The following is a 21,366-nucleotide window of genomic DNA, read 5'->3' on the forward strand; positions in this document are numbered from 1 at the left end:
GGCTTATTAAGTGGATTTAAAAGAAGTTTCTGGTGAGAACAAAATCCATTTTTAACGTGTACCTGATGGCTTATGAGTGCGGTTGACATATTGTCTTTGGTGTTGGTGTACTTCAGTAGGCCGATGTTTTGGCTGATCCACCACACCAGATACCTGACGATAAACAAAACAACCAGCTGATCTAAGCAGAGTTGAGTCTAAATGAATGAAACTACACATAATGAGGTTTTTTTTCTGAGCATTTATTGTTTCCTATGTATGAAAGAAAAAAGTTGCCAATCACCAAATATTGGTATATGGGTTTCGGCTTTGCTTATTAATCTTCTCTCACTAACTCTGAGTTTAAATCCAGTTATTCTCCTGTTGCTACAATATACAGATTAATCGTTTACATGCAGGCAGTTAGTAGTTGTGAAAGTGTAAAAGATAACTTTTAGCCAAAACACACAAATTGCTTATCTAAATGACTTGGATCATTTGGATTCCCAGTTATACCCTTGCTAAGAAAACAGACAAGCAGATGCACAGCGATTCCTCACTCCATTAGATAAACTAGCAAGAGTAAAAAAAAAAAACTAAAAAAAAAAAACGTGGGCTGTTTTTGCCAGGCCTGCAGCACTTTCTCAAAGTCTTTAATCTGTCTTTTGTGGTGATTGAACAAAACTCTGTCATGGATACAGATTTTGCTGAATGTGGCTCATGAAAGAAACACAAAAAGACAACATAACATTGCCTTCAGAGGTTTATGATAACATGAACATATGTACATATACATATATACCCTACAATTGTTGTAGTAAGATGATGTTGTGGTTGTCAGTAAAATGCCCTATGCTCACTCTCACCCTCTGCAGGCTTCTTTCCCGGCAGCTCCCAAGGCTGCGATGCCTTCCTTCGCCACAAAATGACACTGATATCACCATCCATCCTGAAGAAGTATGGCATTCCCTTTGACAGGGTGAGTAGCCGCTGTTTCCCTACACACACAGTATAAGGTATCCATGAGGTAATAAAGTAATGTTAACAATTTCTGTTTTAACTGTCATACAAGCTTCTTTACCAGTGCTGGCTGAAGTAGCAACAGAGTCCCTCCCACCCACTTACCTTAAACTGGCTGACACTGTTTCACCCTTTAACACCATATAGAAGAAAGCTGTTTGCCCTTTGTTTCTCTGCTTACATGACTCTAACATCTATCTAAAGTAGGCAACCATTATAAAATGGAATAAAGCTGTACCCCAATGCTTAAGCACACACGCATCTTCAGCTTCATAATGATCAGAGTGGAAATTGTGATGCAGATATTGACATTAAAACAATGAGGAGATTTGAAATATTTAGTATCAGATGATGGGAAGTGGTGCATTTATTCCCCCAGTTCTCCAAGTGTGTCTTGCGTCAGCTGGAGAAGAAGTGGGCTTTTATTTCTAATGACTCAGCTTTGATGCAAACATTGCAACTTATACTGGCTCTGAAAAATTAGTTTGAGTCAAGATATTGTGTCTGTCGTAGCAAATTGTTGGGGATCATTTCACCTATCAGTTATTGTTCTGTTCAGCAGTTCAGTCTTCAAATTATGGCAGATTGAGGAAGGGGGAAAAAACGCTGACATGGAGCAGGCATCTGATGTTCTCCAGAGTCAGCATAAGGGTTCCCCTCTACCCCATTTATCTCATTTCTCACCCCTTAGGACATCATTATCACAGTGAACGTTTGACTTGTTACACACCTACAGTGTCTTTCCTGATTTGAGTGTAAAAATAAAACTTGTGTTCTTGCAGTAGCAAAAAGGGACTTTTGATATCTGAACCACTGCCTTTAGTTGAAGAAGTTTATCTCCCACTTTCAGCCCCCTACTTCCGTTTCTCCTTCTTATGCCTGTCACCTTATCTGGCTTGATGTGTCTCTTGATTGCCAAGATCCATGCTTTGTAAAGAAGTTGAGATCCGCAGTCAGATATATAGGGCTTGGATTTTGGGGCAGCACGCACACGCACACGCACACAAAAGTGGTTAAAAATGTGAGGACAAGTAGAGCACATTTGCAGAATAACACTGAGCTCATGGGAAGGAATTCAGCACTCGGAGCAGCAGCCATGTTTAGTCGAATTAAGTCAGAAAAACATGGACAAGATGTTTCTAAGGATTCAAACTCAATGTTTATCCCTCAAACCTTAAGTCAGCGGTAGCCTTTGTGCAACTGTTGGTAATAATAAAATATAGCTGTAAGAAATAACTGGTAAATAGATTAATGCCTTCCTTGTGCACAGAGACAACTGATAAATTCAGCCTTCAGACATTTAAAAAAATGTGTTTTCTTGTCTGTGTGAACAGATAACTCAGAATGAAGGGGAGTTCATGGTCACCTTTCCTTATGGCTACCACGCCGGCTTCAACCATGGCTTCAACTGTGCAGAGTCCACAAACTTTGCCACGCTGCGCTGGGTGGACTACGGCAAGATGGCTACACTGGTAAGATGAGACTGATTGCAGAGAGGTTAAGTCACCGTAACAGAGAAATTTCAGTCTGCTGTGTTAACGTGTCAGCAGTGATGAGAAAAAGTGATTTGGGGGATTTTGAAAACGTTTGAAATGATCTCACAAAAACATCCAAAACAAAACACTGATCTGGCTAAAAGAAAAGCAGTGATGCTCATTAATGATCATGTTTACTTTGCAAACTGGGCACTCCATCTATATAACATGTCTATCCATTTAGAAAATGGGTTTTTATCTAAATTTTGTCAGCACTTGTTTGAAACGAGGTCTGAAGGCCAGTGTAGACACTCCACTTGAATAGTTTTGATCGGATGTGTGATTCAGAGGCAGCTTTGCAGCCTTCCTGCTCTGGGTGTTTGCTTCTTTGAAGGGATGAAGTAATAGATCATATCGAAATATAAAAGCAGCGTCTGGTTCTCTGCTGCACACCATCTGTTACGACACTAACTGTACCCTCGCATCCTTGCACTGACGCAAACTGCCACTTTGCCCGTGGGCTGTTGAGCATGAAATTGACAGGGCATGGGTTGGTTGTGGAAGGGAGCCCAACGACAATGTCCTCTGGAAGAAACTCCCCTCTTTTCTCTTCTCTATACATTCCATTTCATGTTCAGTCCTCTGTCTCTGTCTTTGTGTGTGTGCATGTCCCTTTTCCCTGCTTTCTCTCTACTTGGCTGCATGTCAGATTTATGAGGTGCCAGTTTGCAAAAGCACATCACCCTCCCTTCTCGCTCTTTCTCATTTTCGGCCTTCCTACTGTACCCATGTGGCCACTTGTAATTTAAGAACCAGTAGTCGAGGCTCCAGCAGTCTTCCCTTCACCAGTGCTCAAGGGAGCATCTCCACTGCGCTTGTCTCAGTTTGTTAAAGAAGAGTTTTCCATTCTGCACGACTAATCCGAGTCGACAAATCGACAGCACAGCTCGGCACGCGGAGCTGGAGGAACGTGGAAAAATACAACAGCTCGACCAACGAGCAGGGCTCTTTCTTTCTAGCCAGATTTCTCTTTCACTCAGGCGTCTGTACTCTTTGGGTGTTATGGTTATAAAGATTGTCCCAGAACTTGTGCTGTGTAATTTACAGCTCAGTAGCAGACACCTCATAGTGAATCATTTGGACCAAGCAGATGAGCCTTTGGCTAAAATGAACCAGAGACCAGGACCTGCTGAAGGCGTTTCTTTGCCTTTTTGCTCACTGCACAGATCTTGCGCTGAGCCTTGTTAATAAGTGGATCCTAAATGCCTGAAAAAGTTGAAAGGTTTTTCTATATTTGGGTTGTCCCTCTGTATATAGAGGCATACATCCACAGGGCCGTAATTATTTGAGTTTCTTTTCCTTTTATTCCCCAAATATCCTAAAAAAAAATTCAATTCTTATATTCTCTATATTCTGTATCTTGATATAGATAGTAGTTTTAGATGGCTTACCTACGCCACCTTCTTCCTGAGCAATAATAAAGTCTCATTTTCTCTTAATCTTTCTCTTAACTCCGCCATCTTTCTCTGTCTTTGGCTTAAGCAGTCATCCATTAACTCATCTCCCCTCCCCTCCCCGCCTTCCCCCTGCTGAGCCCTAGTCTGTCAGCATCAAACAGGACAGTGAACGATGGGGCTCTGTATCGAATCTGTCACTGTTTTCAGGCTGGTGGCACACGACAGAGACTGAGAGAGAATTTGGGCGTGCTTCATGTCTCAGTCCTTTTTAAAGACAAGCTCTTTAACTGCTGACCCATCTGTTTGGCTTCCTAAGTGAACACATCTGCGGTCAGAGCAGGTCTATTGTCAGCATTCCTTGCATGTTCTGTGTGGGGTTGTACTTCTATTGTTTAAGACGTGACAGTTCTAATTAACCTTCTTCTCCACCTCTGGCTGTGCGTTAGGTGTTGGCCATTTAATTTTCTTTCATTTTTTTTTGCCTTTCATGGATTTAGTACCTCATTCATAGCATATCAGAAAAGCATTGTAACTCAAACAATTTCATTTGAACCATAGATCTGAGTGTGGAAATGGCTAGCTTTCTTTGAAATGACAAGAATAATAACAGCAGAAATCAAAAAGAAAGGTGTTGCATGACTAGCTACAGTAGGATTTTTCTTTTTTTCTCCTTTTTTTGCACATTTAAGGGAAGACAGCAAAATGTAGACTCCACTGACGAATTGAAGTCGGTGAAAAAGATTCTTCATATTGTTATACTTACATTTTCTGCAGCATTATTTTTCTGAATGTTAAAAGTTTATGTCTTCTGGGGTTGTTGTATTCTTGGTGAAAGCCTCTCTCTGCTCGTTTGGTGCTCAGTCACACTTTGCTAATGTTCCTCCAGGCTTCCAGGATTTTTTTTTTTTTTCCTGTCTGGGAAATGAACAAAAATCATCCTCCCAGGTTCCGGGCTAAATCACATCACTTTTTCATCTAAAGATTCTACTACAGATGACTCGCTTCATCTTTTCTGTATTTGTTTGCAGGCTCATCTGTTTTTTTTTTTTCTATGAGACCAGAGAATATGTTTTTATTAGTCGTATTCATCAACTTTGTCCATGATATAGTTCAACATTTAGCATTTTTTGCTACATTTATGAAAGAAAGGACTGTGTCAGTGTTAATGTAGCAAACACTGCCTGAAACAAAAGAAGAAAAGAAGTGTTCATTAAGATGCAGACTAGATTCTTGACACTGAGCAACATAATTAGGCCAGTCATTAACAAAACCAATCAGAATTTGTCCACAGAGTTTCCAAAATCTAAATTTAGCTCATATGTAAAACACAGACATGTTACTGAGATTTTCAGTATAACATTAGGAAGCTGTGTCAGTGTGGGCAAGGTGAATTAAGATGCTATAACTACAATTACCCTAATGCTGCTCATGAGAAACAACAAAAATCTTTTTGCCACTTTGCAACGCTGTGCTAAAGTAATTTAAAATTACAGTTTAATTTTTTTCACTCTGAACAGCTTAATGAACCTTCCTGCTGCTGAGATTTCTTTCTGCCCAGATGTTGAGGAAATTTGATTAATTTAACCATAGAAAGATCATCTATTTCTAAAACTACAGTCATATTTGACTTTATATTTTTGCTACTTTATATAAACCTAAAAAATGCACAGCAGCCCGAGCTTCGACACTCATGCTGAATGTATATTTGCTGCAATGGCAGTTAGTACACTGCAGAAGCAACTGCATGCAGGAGGACATACAAATGATTGTTTTGTTTTGTTTATTTTTTCTGACTTTAAGGACAGTTTTTACTCTGGAGGATAATAAACCCCTGACTTACAGCCACACAGATTAGTGAAGACCGTTAAATATCGCTGAGAAATACAAGAACTTGCAATGTAATCATAAACCTGGCTCGTGCCACTTTACAGTTGTTTTACCACAGTTCCTAATCAACGTTTGTACTGTTTTGTTTTAAATCTTCTCGTTTTGTTCAGCATGTTAAGCAGCTGATCTCATCTGAGGATGTATGTGAGGAGATAAAGAAGGAAAGGAGGGGAAAACTGTGGGAGTGGGAGAAAAATTGGAGCAGTTTAGTCTTTATTTAAATGTGTTCAGCATTTTTATTTCCTGCTAACTGAAAAATAAGCAAACAAACAAAAGAAAACACAAAAAAACACCAAAGTAGTGGTTTAGTTTTGTGTTGCCTTACTCTGTTTTCTCAGCAGGTGGGTGATCTGCAGCCCTGTTGTACAGCACATTCAGAATTTTCCATTAAAACTGTTTTTAAATACCTTTGAAATTATTCTCCATTCCTATTAGCATCTTGATGGTTAGTTTTGTTTCATCAGAAGAATGAACAAAATAACTGGATGCTTACATTTTCATGCAATCTCATTTTGTTTTATACTACTGGATATACTGAGAAGTATCCCTACACTGAAGAACTTTGAAAAATAAAGGAAGACTGAAGCAAGTGCTGTGCATCCACAGTGAGTCCCCGGGCTTCAGGTTTTCTGTGGCTCCTATAATTAAGCTTCATTAGGAGCCCAAGTATACTTCAGGGCTCATTGCCTCCCTGCCTCAGAGTGGGTTTTTGTTTTCTGAGATCTTGTGCATCTCCAACTGAGTTTCATCTAATTAAGTTTTTAGATGATAATAAAGTGTAACTCATCCTGGCCCTTGAGGATGGCAATGATGTCCATAACCTCTTAACACCTTCCTAAAAATAAAACAAGGCGCTGAATCTCTTTAGCAGTGAAGAATGCACATTTTGCCAGGTACAATCAGGGTAAGAGCAATATTTATCTCGGTGGCTGTTTTTTGATGGGGTTTTTTGTTAGTCACGTCCTGTTCCCAGTAAAAGTTTCATTGTGGTAAAAATCAGGCGTTCCCATGCTTGCACTTGCACCCCCCTCTTTTTTGCCCTCCCATTCCCCATTCCATCACCAACACAGTATTTTAATGTCTCTGTCTGTCAAGTGGTGTCTAGATGAGATGTAGGCTGGAAATTGTTTTGCTGTGGAGGTGTGGGCTGTTGTGTTTCTAGTAATTGAGCACAAGGCTGTCAATACAGATCAGGAAATAAAAGGATTTGAAAGAAACACAGCAAGCGAGGCACAAAAAATATCTTCATGTCTCCTTCCTCTTCTTTTTTTCCTTTCATTACACCACCCTCCATTTGTTTCCTGTATTTCAAAACTTCATTTTGATGTCCATGCCATTTTTCACTCCTGCACCACTGCAGTTTTTTATGCAACAGTTCCCCTCTCTAGTAAGCTCAATGATTCAATAGTTCTGATGACTCAATGGTTGTGTCTCGTGCCGTATTTTAGTCATTATCACGTTTTAAGGTATCTCGGGTCAGTGGTTTATGTACAACACCATAGTGGAACAGCTGGTTGTTTACTGTATATTTAAAGCCTGTTTGTCAGGTGTGGCCTTTGTCACACAGGCCTAGAGACCTGCCGGCAACTGTCTGGCAACCACTGGTCGACAGGGAAAAGTGTGGATCCTGTAACTGGTGAGTGGCTGCTGGAGGTTGCTCGTAGTCCCTAAGGCATTGTCCTGTACTGAAAACCTCCTGACAACTACTTTGATTGCTATCATTGTGCTCACTAGAGTGCATGGGAGATATGTCTGCAAACAAAGTTGTGAAAAGTGAGGAAATGCCATTGTTTGCAGACAAATTGGCATCTTTCATGGAAATTATGAGTGCTATTAACCAAAGTTTTTTGGTACAGCACCATCTTTGTGACCGATCCTCTACACGACCACTTGCTAACAGGTTGGGGTCTATACATTCTTCCATAGAAAATAAAGGTTGCCGGGAGATCGCCACCTGCAGATCTCTAGGCCTGTGTACCTGTGACCATTTAAAGCAAGTTAGGTCATTTTGTAGCTGTATTGGTAATTCTGATGTCCCTTTTTGATGCTCGTGTGTGTAAATTAACTTTGTTTGTGGTCACCGTGACATAAAATATGCATGCCTTTTGAGTCAACAGTCAAATTGGATATAATGTACTTAAAAGGTTTGCCGACTTCTCCCCAAAAAAAGGTTTTAACAAACTTTTTTTCCTCCAGAAGCTAAAATTTTACAACCATCTTTGCTCTTACAGATTAGATTCAATTCAGCATTGTTTGGGTGCCTTCTCTCTCTCTTAGACTGTCTCTGGTTTTAGTAACTTATAGAGATGGAAGTAAGAGATTTTTATTATCTAGATAGACTAGTCCCCTTTGTAAAGTTTGATTTGTTTACTCTGAATGGTTACCTCTGCTTTTGATCACTCCTCACTTACTCTTTTGAGTTTTCAGAAATTGGATGTGTAATATAATCTGTAGTCCTACGGCTGTGGGGTAGTGGGTTCTGAAAGACCTGAATAGAGATGCTTATCTAGAATTTCACCCCCCTTTATCACACAGAAGTCCCATCTTTACAAAAGGTATTCCCTACTCTAATGTAGAGCCTTGTCTTTTCTCTCCAGTGTTCCTGCCGGAAGGACATGGTGAAAATCTCCATGGATGTGTTTGTGCGCTGCCTGCAACCCGAGCGCTATGACCTGTGGAAGCAGGGCAAAGACACAACAGTGCTGGACCACCTGAAGCCCACAGAGCTCACCAGCCCTGAGCTGGAGAGCTGGAGGGAGCATCGCGTCGCCCAACGGGCAAACCTCCTGCGAAGGTTTGTATTGTGAAATTCTTCATGTGTTCAAAAGTAAATATGAGGGTTTTACTTAGCTGTCTATCTAACTATGACAGGGCCATGCAGAAGATGAAGCAATTCCGTCGTCTGAAGCTCGAGGAGGTGAAAGTCCTGGCAGAGGAAGGCATTGAGCTGAATGCTGCTGAGTATCAGCGTCAGGTTGAGGAGCGTGAGGCTCAGCGTAAGAAGGAGAAGGAAGCACGTCTTGCCCGAGAGGCCATGATAACTCTGGAAGCCCTGGAGCGCGAGGAGCAGCAGGCTGCTGAGGCCGCTGCTAAAGTAGTAGAGACTCCAGCTGCAGAGGGTGAGGCAGATATGAAAGCATTTCTTTCAGTTCTATCCTCAGTGATAGAATCTTCCACTTTAAAAAGTCATTACTCAGTCCACATGGTAGTTTTAACCTCATTGCCTCATACAGACATTTTTAATGAGCCAGTAGCACTTCTGACTTTATCTCCTCATCTGTTATTTTCCAGGACAAGAACAAGAAACCAAACCACAGAACTTGACAGACGACATTGAGAAAAAGAAGCAGAGAAAGCCGAAGAAGATCTCCAGTGGCCAAAATGCCATCACTGGATTCGAGGAAGCGTTTAAGCAGTTTGCTACATCTGACGACAAGAATTCAAAGAGGGACACGGCTCGTCATCTAGACACTTTGTCCCCGAGACACAGCGACATCTTAGCAGACAACAAGATGGATGTGAGTGCCACCCAGGTGAGTCCGATCTTGACTGAAAGTCAATAGATTTGTCCTTTACTCTGTCAGACAGGTTAGCTCTTTAAGCGTTTGTAATCCCCACTTGGTGGCAGTTTAATACTTTATTTGCTGTGAGCTTACATCACAATAGAGTAGACTCTGAATTGGCTAATAAAACACAAGCTAATTAAATCTAAAAAAAAATCCACAAATATTTGCTGTAATAATCCACAAATGTAGGAAAAAATGTTTTTGCAGCTGTAGTCATTACTTGTTTTTCCATTTACTTTTTATCCATTCTGAAAAACAGCAGTTTATTAAATTAATATCAAGTTTGAACATGTTCAAATTACTTTTTATTTGGAGATAAATATTTTAAGGTTAGACACATTGAACAAAAATAAGACACACTTTTTAAAATTAATTTATTTTAGGCAACCTATCCCAAGAGGAAAATACCTACAGAAATAAAAAAGAGTCGCCGCCACCCCCTCAGCAAGCCACCCACGCGCTCCCCTCTGTCCATTGTCAAACAAGATCCAGCTAGCGACAAAGGTATGTGGATATCCGTCCTTCACTTCAGTTATTTATTGTAAATATTCTGCTATTAAAGTCTCAAACACTTGTTCAGAAACTTGTCTCGCAAGCTGCTAGTATATCTACAATTTGATCTTCCTGGATGTCAGTTGAAACCTGTGCTGTGCTGTAATTGCTGTTTTCATGTAGACATGAATAAATTATGGAGGGAAAAACAGCAAATAATACAATAATATGTTTGATACAAAGACCAGAGGGAGCCACGGAAGAAAAGAACAAAAACTGGATTTTCAGGAAACAGATTTGTTGTAGTTACTTCAGATTTGGCACAGGTGTCATCTCTACGGCGTCCTGCTTTACACATTCTAGTGAAAGCTCCACAGTTTGATCCCGGGAGGAGGCACATATCCCCTGCGTCAGGAAGGGCATCCGGCATAAAAATCTGCCAAATCGAACACGCAGAGCTACCTGCTGTGGTGACCCACTGTGAATAAGGGAGCAGCCCAAAGTAGTTAGCACTTCAGCTTTGCGACAGATTTGTTTACTTGGACTCAGAGATGAACCAATTAGAATTTGAAGGGTGCCGCAAACCCACAAATTTAGACAGCATCATGAAATTTCACAAATATGTCAAGCATCACAAAGAGACGTGGCATGATGTTTATATATATTTTTATCTAAATGGTAATTGGCCATCGTCACTATAATGGCGTAGTGTTCTACAAAAACACCTTTTTGGCCATAACACGGGAAGCAGGGAAGGAGAAATCTGAAATATTGTGATCATTTTCAATGTTTGAATTGAAGTTGCTAGTCTTTGGAACCCATCTAATAAATTCCTTTAGAGTAGTCACTACATAAAAAGCATTATGAGTCTGGATAGACTGCACAGCCAAAAGTTCATCCAGCTCATGGTTTTCTTGTACATAAAACGAATAAGATACTATTGTTGTTGTTTTGTTGTTTGTTTTTCTTATTGATTCGGGGGAAGAAAAACAAGCAGGTCTGAAGCTCCCCATGGAGATAATGAAATCAAGACTACTCTCTCTTCAGTGTTTTTCTTTTCATTTTCTGACTGACACTTATTGATCAGGGGATCATGACTTCCAATTACCTGCTTTCAAAGTCACTTTGAGTTAGCAGCAGGGGACCCGACTTGGGGTATGTTCTTTAAAAGGGTGGGTGGGGTGACAAGGAGAAAAAGAAGACTTGTGGTGGAGGAGGGGAAGGGGAGGAAAAAAACCACTTAAATGGGAAGCTTGTGAAAATATCTTCCTGCCTTCGGTCCAGGTCTGACAAAGTGTTTGGATCAGTAGCTTCAAGGCATCACTTTAAAATTGATTCCTGACTCTGCACAGCATATTATTGATGTCAGTGCTGTTTGTGTTCATCAGCCAATTATATCAGGAGTGGTGTTGTTATTGTGCATGACCAGAATGTGCTGTTCCCGTCTCTTGGCGAGAGCTCTCTTATGAAAAACATTCTGGAGCTTCTCTCAAAATGCTTGACGTGCATTTTAGAGAAAAATAAAAATCATTAGCGGTAACAAATCTCTCAACACGACTGCAGTATGTGTTATCCTCCCCAGCTCTGTCTAACAAGCACACTCATGCATTTGAATTCTTTACCCACAGATCTGGCCTCCCCCATGCCAATGGATAGCGACATGAAGAAGCAGGAGCACCTGTGGCAGAATCACTCACCTAACTTCCTGGCAGAGAAAGCCTTCAATGCTGCAGTAGCTGCGCTCAAACCACACTGTGCTGTCTGCTCACTCTTCTGTCCGTACACAAAGGTAGGTACACGCCAGGCACATAGGAGTGGTTCATATAACAATGGCAGGTCAGACCCATTAGAACAGACATAAATAGTGGGCAACAAACTAACATTTAACTTGTCTTTTTTCCTGATCTTTCCAACCACAGAAAGATGTCTCCACTGATAACGAAACCCTGGGCGCTTCATTTCCCCGTCATGGCAGTTTGACTCGTCCACTGGTCCCAGAGATGTGCTTCAGCGTCGGAGCAGGAAACACGGAGCCACCACCCACCAACTATCACATTGGGGAGGATGGAACCAGCCTCCTGATCTGCTGTTCATCTTGCCAAATGCAGGTTCATGCCAGTAAGTATAAAACTGAAAAGATTTTGGCTGTGTTGGTTTAACATTGGGACACGAGCTCATTTGTTGTACCCTCTGTGTGATAGAGAGCTTACTAGTACACCTGGGGACATCTGTACTAGTTGATGTTTTATTAGATGAGCAATAAAAATAAATCTGATGGCAACACACTGCCTCTGTGCTAGTAATGAAATTTAACACTGTTGTTGCAACAGAAAGCTTTCCAGCAAAGACAATTTTAATATGGCTTTTGATTAGAGCCAGTTAGCATTTGTATGCCCGCTGACACATCGGGTATCTAATGGACACAAGAATTTGGTCTTTTGACTTGATTTTCCACCTGCACATTCAATCAGTGGGTAAAACACAAATCTGAAACTGTATAATAGATGTTAATCGTTGTAAAGTAAGAATCTGTAAGTGTGGAGACTTCTTTTCCCCCCCAATACTTTGTAGATTTCAAATTCTTTTTCCTCTCTGTGTTGTCAAAGAGCTGAATTTGATCCAGTTCAACAGCATTTAATTCATAATGCGGAGAATGTCTGTTTTATAAATTAATGCCAACACGGACCAGCAAGTTTTACACATAAACTTCAGTCTATCTAGTGCTCACAACATTTTCTCACACCTGAGACCCCTGAGAATAGTTTCAGGAAAATGGGCAGAGGCACAGAGGATGAGACTTCAATACAGCGGTGCAATAGACTGCTCAATTCCCTGTTGCCAGACTCAGTGAAGCTTTCTAGTGTAACTCTTCTCAGCTCTGGTTAAACTGGCTAAGAGGCTGACAAAGGTCATGCAAAGGTGTCTCTAAAAACCAACACACCATACACTTCCCCAGCTCATATTTACCCTGCCTTTCCATTATATAGTTGACTTTTAACGGCATGTTGCTTCTGTCGAAGCGAAGCGTGAAAAGACAGGCAGCTTGTTAAGATTCTGTAAGACTGAGTCATCCCAGGAATCTCTCTGTGCGTGGCTCTTCTTTTTATTGCCAAATGTAAGGACGTCTATCTAGACTGAACATTTTTAGTAAAGTTTTATGCTGTAAACGATGCAGATGAACGCATTGACTCATCAAGTGTGTCGGTAATCAGCCCTTCCTGGAAATGTATGCATAAATGGATGTTTTGTGCCACATCACAACTTCGACCCTCCTCTCCTCGGTTCTTATTATCCAGTTCATTAGTTATCCAGGGACGAGTTTGACTCAGTCTGGGGAAACGGCGCAGATGTTCGTAAGAGACCACGAAGCAGAACGAAATCCTGTCAAAACACCTTTGCTCCTCATTGTGCTGGAGTAGACCTCTGCCTAAGAATCATTCACACATGTACAGGTGTTACATAAACCTGCATGCCCTTTTCTTCAGAAGCTTAAGCTGGAGATGGTGATGGGCTGAAAGTGTGAACAGAATGCTTAAAAACATGTTTGGTGAGAAGTAATTTGCAGAAATGTGTACAAAATCTTTTTAAAGAAATAGAAAAAAGGCGGTAATGTTGCCATGCGCTGTCCTCACTGAATATCGATGCATTGAAATGATGAAATAGATGAGCACAGTCAGTAGCATCTCTTCTCTAACAGGTTGTTATGGCGTGAAGCCTGACTCTGTTGGTGATTCCTGGATGTGCTCTAGGTGTGCAGCAGGAGCCTGGACAGTGGTGAGTAGTGGCTGCAAATGATCCAATCCCATCCCACCCCCACATAAAATAAAACCACTTCAGGAATAACAGTTATTCTCCAGAACTGCAGGTTTAGTTGAAAATGTTTATTAGATTTGACTTGAATTAGAGCCTCTGAGGACACGTTGACCCTACATCTCTTCTTCTAATGATTGCTGCTAGGCAACATGACATCAATCACAAGTCCAAACCAAGCTTTTAGAAAAGACTGATTTGGCTAAGGTGTGGGAGGAACGGTGTCAATGTGTTCTCCGTTTCTATACTTAATCCTCTTTTTCTCTGTTCTCGTATTATCTTTTCTTAAGGAGTGCTGTCTTTGTAACTTGAGAGGGGGAGCTTTGAAGACTACCACAGACAACCGGTTAGTGCCACGTGTTTGAGCTGATGCAAATTCACAAATTACAAAAATAACAAAAATAATGGTTCATCAAGCTTATACTCAGAGCAAAATAAAGATTTTCATATTAAAAAAAAATCTTACGGTGAATCTATATTTCCCTGTTTTGAATTTGTTCTCACCAAACTATTCATTGCTTCACCAGGTGGGTTCATGTCATCTGTGCTATCGCCGTGGCTGAAGCTCGTTTCATTGATGCCATTGAGAGGGGGCCAGTGGACGTCAGTGCCGTCCCAGAAACCCGCAAGAATCTAGTAAGATCAGACGGTGACAAATAAGAGAGTTACATGTCTGTTTGTGTTGTTATGTAAAGTGAAACAGGCAGAGAGCTACTTTGAAATACAACCAAGATTGTTACCTAGTTTCTTTTTGGTGAAAGTTTATGCTTCTTAGTGTAAATTGTGCACTGTAGCTGTTTTGCTTATACTGTTTAGGTGAATTTCAGGCTTTTTTTGTTTGAATGGATAGATTTTTTTTCCTCCTCCTTCTTCTTTTTTGGAAGCCAGGGATGATATAGGGTAAAAACAGATGTGCTGAGGGGCATGGCTGAATAATCAGCTGTCATTTCTCGCTGTGCCAAATGAACTGCATCGATCTCGTGGGTAGCTCCCCTTCTCCATTCACTCGATCCCACTTCACAGGCAGTAGCAGTGCTTGCTGGTGCATTATCACAAATCTGCAAATAATGTCACCTCTTTCCCTCCCCGTCTCTCTGAATAATCTATCAAAGGACAAGCTGGGTGACATTTGCATCTGAGTGCTGTCTAAGCACGTTTCCTCAGTCTCTTCTTAAAAGACTGTGAGCGGAGAAGCTCTGCGGTCTAATGATTTGGATGACTGCGCTGATCAAATGTGAATACACATGCTAGGAACCAGTTTATATTGCACTGTGATCAGCAATCAGTGTTTTCCCTCCCATCTTTGAACACCGAGTTTCCAGTGATGGAGAGATTTAAAACACATTACTTTTGTCTTAGTTATTTTGGAATTTCTCAGGTGTTGTAATACTGTTCAATTCCTCAGCTGATGCATCTTTTGCATATTGTGTGTAGAGGAACTGCGATTTTTGCTCTTGTGAGAAAACTGTTTCAAGCTTAGAGCTGCAAGTCGCTTAAATAAAATGTATAAGCATCTTTAAAGCTATCTTTCCTCCTAACTTTTCTGGTCCATTCTCCTACTGCATGCAAAAACACAGACCAGAACAGTGACTGTAAAGTAAAACGTATTTTTTCATCACCTATCAGTTGGGTGAATATTCTTTTCGGATGTGGAGGTTGGCAGGCTGTCCAAGAGTAGTCTTGGAAACGAGTGGTGTGGATTTGTGTGAGGATGAACCAGACAAGATTTACTTTGAAACCACTTTTGGTCTAAAGGCATTTCTACAATTTCTATAGGCGCTCTCATAAGTCATAATGTGCCTATAGACTGATTGGCCACTTTATTAGGTAAATGTGTTCAACTGCTCGCTAACGCAAGTATCTATTCATCCAATGACATAGCAGCCACTCAGTGTATTAAAGCACACATGATCAACGATGACCTGCTAAACTTTAAACCAGACATCGGCAACCAGGCTGGGATTTTTTCACACACAACTATCACAAAGGTTTACAAAAACATGGCCTGAAAAAATTCTTTGCAATTCTTTGTGACAATGCCTTATTGATGCAAGGGGTTGGGGGAAGAATGGCAGCAGTCGCATTGGTCGCCACTCCTGTTGGCTAAGAATGGGAAACAGAGACTACACTTTGCAGTAGGTCACTGGACAGAAGATCTGAAAAATGTTACCTGGTCTGGTGAGCCTTTATTTGTGCTGCCAACATTCAGATGGCAGGGTCAGAATTTGGTGCAAAGATGAAAGCATGGGTCCGTCCTCCCTTGTATCAATGGATCAGGCTGGTGGTAGTGTTGTAATGTTCGTGTGGGGCCCTTAGTCCCAGCTGAGCAGTTTAAACCCCACAGTCTGCCTGAGTATTGCCCCTTTATTACCACAGTGTACCCATCTTCTGATGGCTGCTTCTAGCAGAATAAAATACTATGTGGCAAAGCTGAGATCATCTCAAACTGGTTTCTTGAACATGACGGTGACCACTGTACTCAAATGTCCTCCACAGTCACAGATCTCACTCCAGGTGAGCATTTTTTGAATGTGACAGCAGATTCACATCATGGATGTGCAGCTGACAAATCTGCAGCAACTGTGTGATGCTGTCATTTCAGCAGGGACCAAAATCTGCAAGGATTGTTTCCAGCACCTTGTTGTATAATTATAATTTGCAAGCACCAATTTGTTCTAAAACACTGTGTGCAAAGATAATTTTGCTATGACCACATCAGAAATAAATAAATACAGTTAACAATGAGTTCATATAATTTGATCCCAAAGTCAGCTCAAAGATGGTTTTTCTTCAAAATTAATCTTCTCAATATTAATCTGCAATGCACTTTACATATAAATAAATCAAGCAGCTAATGTTTCTTGAGCTGCTGAGTTTCATCCTGTCCTCTGCTCTGGTGCCTACCTGCCTGGGGAAAACCTCACCAGCTGGCAAAGTAGCTGCCCTGCACCAGTAAAAATTGAAGTTTGACTTTTTAAATTTACTTTTTTATTGATTGGCCACGCACCACATTACAGCTGCACATAAAGGAGGAGAAATAGAAAAAAAAGATTTATTTATTTATTTTTTTTAAACTAGGGATTTCTTCTCTGCTGTTTGAACGATGCACGCATAAGAGCAGTCAGCACTGAGAGTTGTAAGACTTTAATTAAAATAATGGTTGTGGGTTTGCAGGGATCATTTGTTATATTAAATTGTCACAGAAAAGGCAAAGAGTTTGCAGACTGCTGGGAATTTCAGACCAGAATTAAGAGATCTGGAAGGAGAGAAGAGCAATGAGGCTAAACAAGTTATGGAAGATGCCAAAAGGGATAGAGGGAGGAAAAAATGAATTGGCATAAATGAACTGAGTGTCAGAGTGACAGTTCAGTTTTAAGACACAATTGTCACCACTGTACAGACACTCAGCCCAAAAGCGTGATAACGGGAAGACTGAAAACAGCCATTCTCTTAATGAGTGAAAACCTGTAAGAACACCAAACAGAATCAAAGATCAGACAGAAGAGAGTTCATGGTTTCATTGCTGGTTTCTCCACCATCTTTATTTCATGAGATGTCCTACAATTACTGCAATTTCATGGCGTGCCAGGTTGTTCTGGAGGACTGGAGTAGTTGTTGCAGATGAATTGTTTTAATTGTTTTAACCTTGTTGGAATTGTGAGGGTGAAATGTTAGGAGTTCACATTTAGTTTACTTTACTTAAGTTCAAACTTTTGGACAACTCTTTCCTCTGTCAGCATCAAAGGAGGCTTATATATAAATAAGCGGAGGAAGTTATAGGGGAATGGAGACGTAACAGAAGCTTTTTATTTGCTTTCGTTGCAGAAGTGTGTGTTCTGCCATGGAAAGGTTGCTAGTCAGAACCGCGGCGCCTGCATCCAGTGCACGTATGAGAACTGTGCAACGTCCTTCCACGTCACCTGTGCCCAAATCGCCGGAGTAGTCATGACACCCGCTGACTGGCCCTACGTGGTGTCTGTCAACTGCCACAGGCATAAAAAGGTCACTCCAAAGGTAAGTGCAAAACCAGGAAAATTGGTCAGTTATTAAAGCTGCAGATTTTAAAAAAGGTTTTGTAAAATTACTGTCAAAAGTCATATATTGAAATATTTTTCTGTTAATCATTCTTCAGGAATAGCTGTTTGATTTAAAAAGGGAAAAAAAACTGTATATCTTTTTGTGTTTTTCTATAAACTGAATATAACAAGTGTTAGGCTTTGTTTTTTGCTTAAAAAATGTGTCGTGGAATTTTTTTGTTTTGGGGGGTAAAAAGAAATCACACTGATGACGTGTAGAAGTCTCAAAAACGTTCAAAGCACATGTATCAAATATGATATTATTGGCTTTTGAGGGTTAATGAGTGTAAGGGCCACACTGACTAGCATGTTGCACCATGTGGCACAGTGGGTTTTAAATGCACTGTCTGTATTTCTAAAGCACTGTTGGCATGTTTATTTCTGGAAATTCTTTGTTCAAAGGGCAAAATATATACGGAGACGTTTGCTGCCCTTTATTGCATCGATATTTAATGCTAAAAAAATTTAGCATGTCTTATTTTTTGTGCTTGGTATTGAAATATGTTTAGAAAACAGTGTAATGATTGTGAAACTAACCCCAGGTGTGAGCGCTGTTTGGGTATTGCACGTCACTATACCCCGTTTCATAAATCTGACCCTAAGTGGTTTGAAGTGACACACGAGGAGAAAAAGTCATAAAGGCGACGCTCTAATTATAAGAGCTCCATAATGACAGACGAATAGGCCTCTGTTTGTAGAAATGTTCTCATGAAAAAGTTATGTATGAACTTGACTCGGAGTGATTTTAACAAACACTTCGGTTTTACACTAAATACACTTTAAGCAAAAGGTTTCACTTTTTGGAATAATGACAGAACACACAGTGTGTTCCTGCTGAATGGAGCCACATATTTCCAATTAAACCCCCCCTTTTTCTTTCTTTTCTTAAGCCTCGACCAACACCCAAAGGCCCACAAGAGCCAACCCTTGGGCAAAGGGTGATAGGTCGCAACGCCGACTCCTGGTATTACCACTGCACCGTCATTGGCATGGCCAGACAGACGTTCTACGAGGTCAACTTCGACGACGGCTCATACTGTGACAACTTGTACCCGGAAAACATAATAGTGAGTTCTCTCTGAGTCAAGGCAGACACCTACATACGTGCAATCGACACGGGTTAAAAATAATCTCCTTTTTAAATAGCTGAAAGAAATATCCTAGCAACTGTTACATGCTTTTGTAACTTGAGAATCTGAACAAATGAAAATGTAATGACTGAATGTAAACTCGCATAACCTTTATTGAGTCAGTGCTGTAAGTTATGAACAAACATGACTTTTAATAACGTGAAATCTGCTGAGAAACTTGATCAAATTTAACTTTAAAATCAATTGTGTGTAACCTACCAGAACAAGCTGTTTGAATTGCAGAGAAATGAAAAAGTCAACCCACATTTAATAACAGCAACCAGATGAAAATTTTAGCCTCAGACTTTATTAACTAAATTCTTGTTTGTAAAATGTAACACGAAGATGTTTTGAGCACTTTTTTTTTTTTTCTTCTTTCGCTCATCCTTTCCACTTCTTCAGAGTCATGACTGCCTGCGCAGTGGCCCTCCTGAAGTGGGAGAGCTTGTTGTGGTCGGCACACACGAAGGCAAAATCCTCAACGCTTCCTTTGTCAAATCACATATCCACAAACTCTACCAGGTAAGAGAAACACAACACGAGCCCTCACATCTGCTAGAGTTTGGAGCGTGTGTGGCTGTAGTTTGCATCATTCATAGATAAACTTGTGATGTTGTTTCTTAATAACTGAGTGCACAAGAAAATAAGTCGGATTTCTGAGATGCTGCTGTTCAAACACCTGCATTTAATCTCCTGTGTGTGTGTTTGTGTGTGTGTACATGTTTAGACATTTATGAGGACAGAAAGTTGGCATGCTACTATACTTGCAAGGACCAGCAGTCACTCATGCACAGTGCCGGTCCCCATGAGTTTGAAGGCATTTTTGACACTCAAAATGTGGTTTAAGTGTCAGGGTTACAATTAGGTTATGGTTAGGATTAGGCATTCATTTTTTTATGGTTAGGGTACATGGCTAGGGGAAAGCATTATGTCAATGAGATGCCCTCACTAAGATATGAAAACGTGTGTGTGTGTGTGTGTGTGAATAAATGTATGTGTAAATGTATAAACCTTTCCAAGTCAAACCAGACCGTGAAAATCATCTCTAAATAAAACTTTAAAGCTTGGCTGCAGCGCAAAAAAAAATAGAAATCGACTGTTAGGTGAGGACTGTGAGCATGGGCATCGTTTTCCATATTTTATCTGATGCTCTTCTGCAGCATGACTCAAAAGTGAGTGAACCTGTGAACTTTGGGATGTTCTGTGTAATTGCTTTGCCACCCTCTGCTTTGGCTCTCGATTCTTGGAGATTCAGTGTGCAAGAAGCCAGACGGCCCTTCTAGATTATGGTGGAGCGTTTTGACTCAGGCATTAAAACATAAAAGTGGAGAGATCTCAAATTACTGCTACTTTAAGGGAAATTTGTAGGGCAAAGCTGCAGAGCGCTTACAAAGTGGAAAATGTGGGATCGAAGACGATTGTTGGGACAAGAGCGAGCGCATCCTGAAATGTACTTGGACACAAACACATGGGAAAGTGAGGTTGTTTGATTTGAGCCATGATGCTGATTTTGGGAGTGCATCCATGAGAGCTCATCTGAGTGACTTGCAAATAAACAGTGTTTATGGGGAATGCATCCAGTCGCTTCACTTTCTGAGTTTAAGGAACTCTTAAATGGCTGATCTAGGGTGGTTTATATTTACTGCAGATGTTTGCATCAGACACATGTTTACAGGGTTATAACATCTGTTAATACACCACCACAGACATCACATCATTTATCGCCACTTTTCCAAATCCCTCTTGACAGAATCATTCAGTTTTGTATCTTTCCACGCTCTTTTCACGTCTCCATGTTAACCCACTGGCTGCAGCACCGAGAGCCCTCTCAGAGATGAGAGTACAGCTGTGATTAGCTAAAATCACGCCTCCACTTGATCACAGAGTCGGTGCCACAACCCTGACCTTGCTGCGCCTCCCCCTCGCTCCATATAAATATATATAATTTTTTAAAAATCTACATTTACATTTAAAGTGGTTAACTGAAGCTCTTATCCAGTCAGTGAGCAGCTTTAGGGGTCAGAGTCATGGTCAAGGACATTTTGACTGAAGCACATGGTTGTTGATGGAACCATTTGTTATGCCTGAGATCCAACCGGTGACTGTCTGGGTGCAAGTTTTGAATTTTCAGTGTGTTTTATCAGTGATTTGTCCTTTTTTTGCCTCCTGGTTTAGCCTCTAATAATTTGATATATTTTATTCATTTTTTAAAATCTGCCTGTGTGTCCTCTGCACTTACAGGTACAAATATTCAAAGGGTGGGTTGGTTAATCCATTGTGGGTGTTATCTGTCCAGGTTGAGTTTCAGGACCAGAGTCAGTTGATGGTCAAGCACTCGGAGATCTTTCAGCTGAACCAGGAATTACCCAAAAGGGTCAGAGCTCGACTGGTGAGTGTTTTACTCAAACTTTAAAATAAAACTAAATTAGCTGTAGATGAAACAACTGGTACTTGAAAAGTGATTTCTGTGTTCC

At 40.7% G+C, this 21,366-nt stretch overlaps 1 protein-coding gene across 1 annotated transcript in view; it reads left to right on the top strand.

Annotated features, from left to right (window-relative positions):
* kdm4b (lysine (K)-specific demethylase 4B) overlaps positions 1 to 21,366 on the top strand; it is a 41,187-nt gene that overhangs the window by 17,616 nt on the left and 2,205 nt on the right. The window contains exons 7-21 of the mRNA XM_084952825.1: positions 855 to 958; positions 2,334 to 2,471; positions 8,416 to 8,612; positions 8,690 to 8,937; positions 9,110 to 9,351; positions 9,768 to 9,888; positions 11,505 to 11,665; positions 11,796 to 11,994; positions 13,574 to 13,650; positions 13,977 to 14,032; positions 14,214 to 14,322; positions 17,512 to 17,700; positions 18,653 to 18,829; positions 19,295 to 19,414; positions 21,189 to 21,281. Of these exons, the coding sequence (XP_084808951.1) occupies positions 855 to 958; positions 2,334 to 2,471; positions 8,416 to 8,612; positions 8,690 to 8,937; positions 9,110 to 9,351; positions 9,768 to 9,888; positions 11,505 to 11,665; positions 11,796 to 11,994; positions 13,574 to 13,650; positions 13,977 to 14,032; positions 14,214 to 14,322; positions 17,512 to 17,700; positions 18,653 to 18,829; positions 19,295 to 19,414; positions 21,189 to 21,281 (2,231 nt within the window). The remainder of the gene's footprint in view (positions 1 to 854; positions 959 to 2,333; positions 2,472 to 8,415; positions 8,613 to 8,689; positions 8,938 to 9,109; positions 9,352 to 9,767; positions 9,889 to 11,504; positions 11,666 to 11,795; positions 11,995 to 13,573; positions 13,651 to 13,976; positions 14,033 to 14,213; positions 14,323 to 17,511; positions 17,701 to 18,652; positions 18,830 to 19,294; positions 19,415 to 21,188; positions 21,282 to 21,366) is intronic.

This window comes from Perissodus microlepis, chromosome 15, assembly GCF_051167445.1.
Source record: "Perissodus microlepis isolate ML-2025 ecotype Zambia chromosome 15, ASM5116744v1, whole genome shotgun sequence".
Classification (NCBI taxonomy): domain Eukaryota; kingdom Metazoa; phylum Chordata; class Actinopteri; order Cichliformes; family Cichlidae; genus Perissodus; species Perissodus microlepis.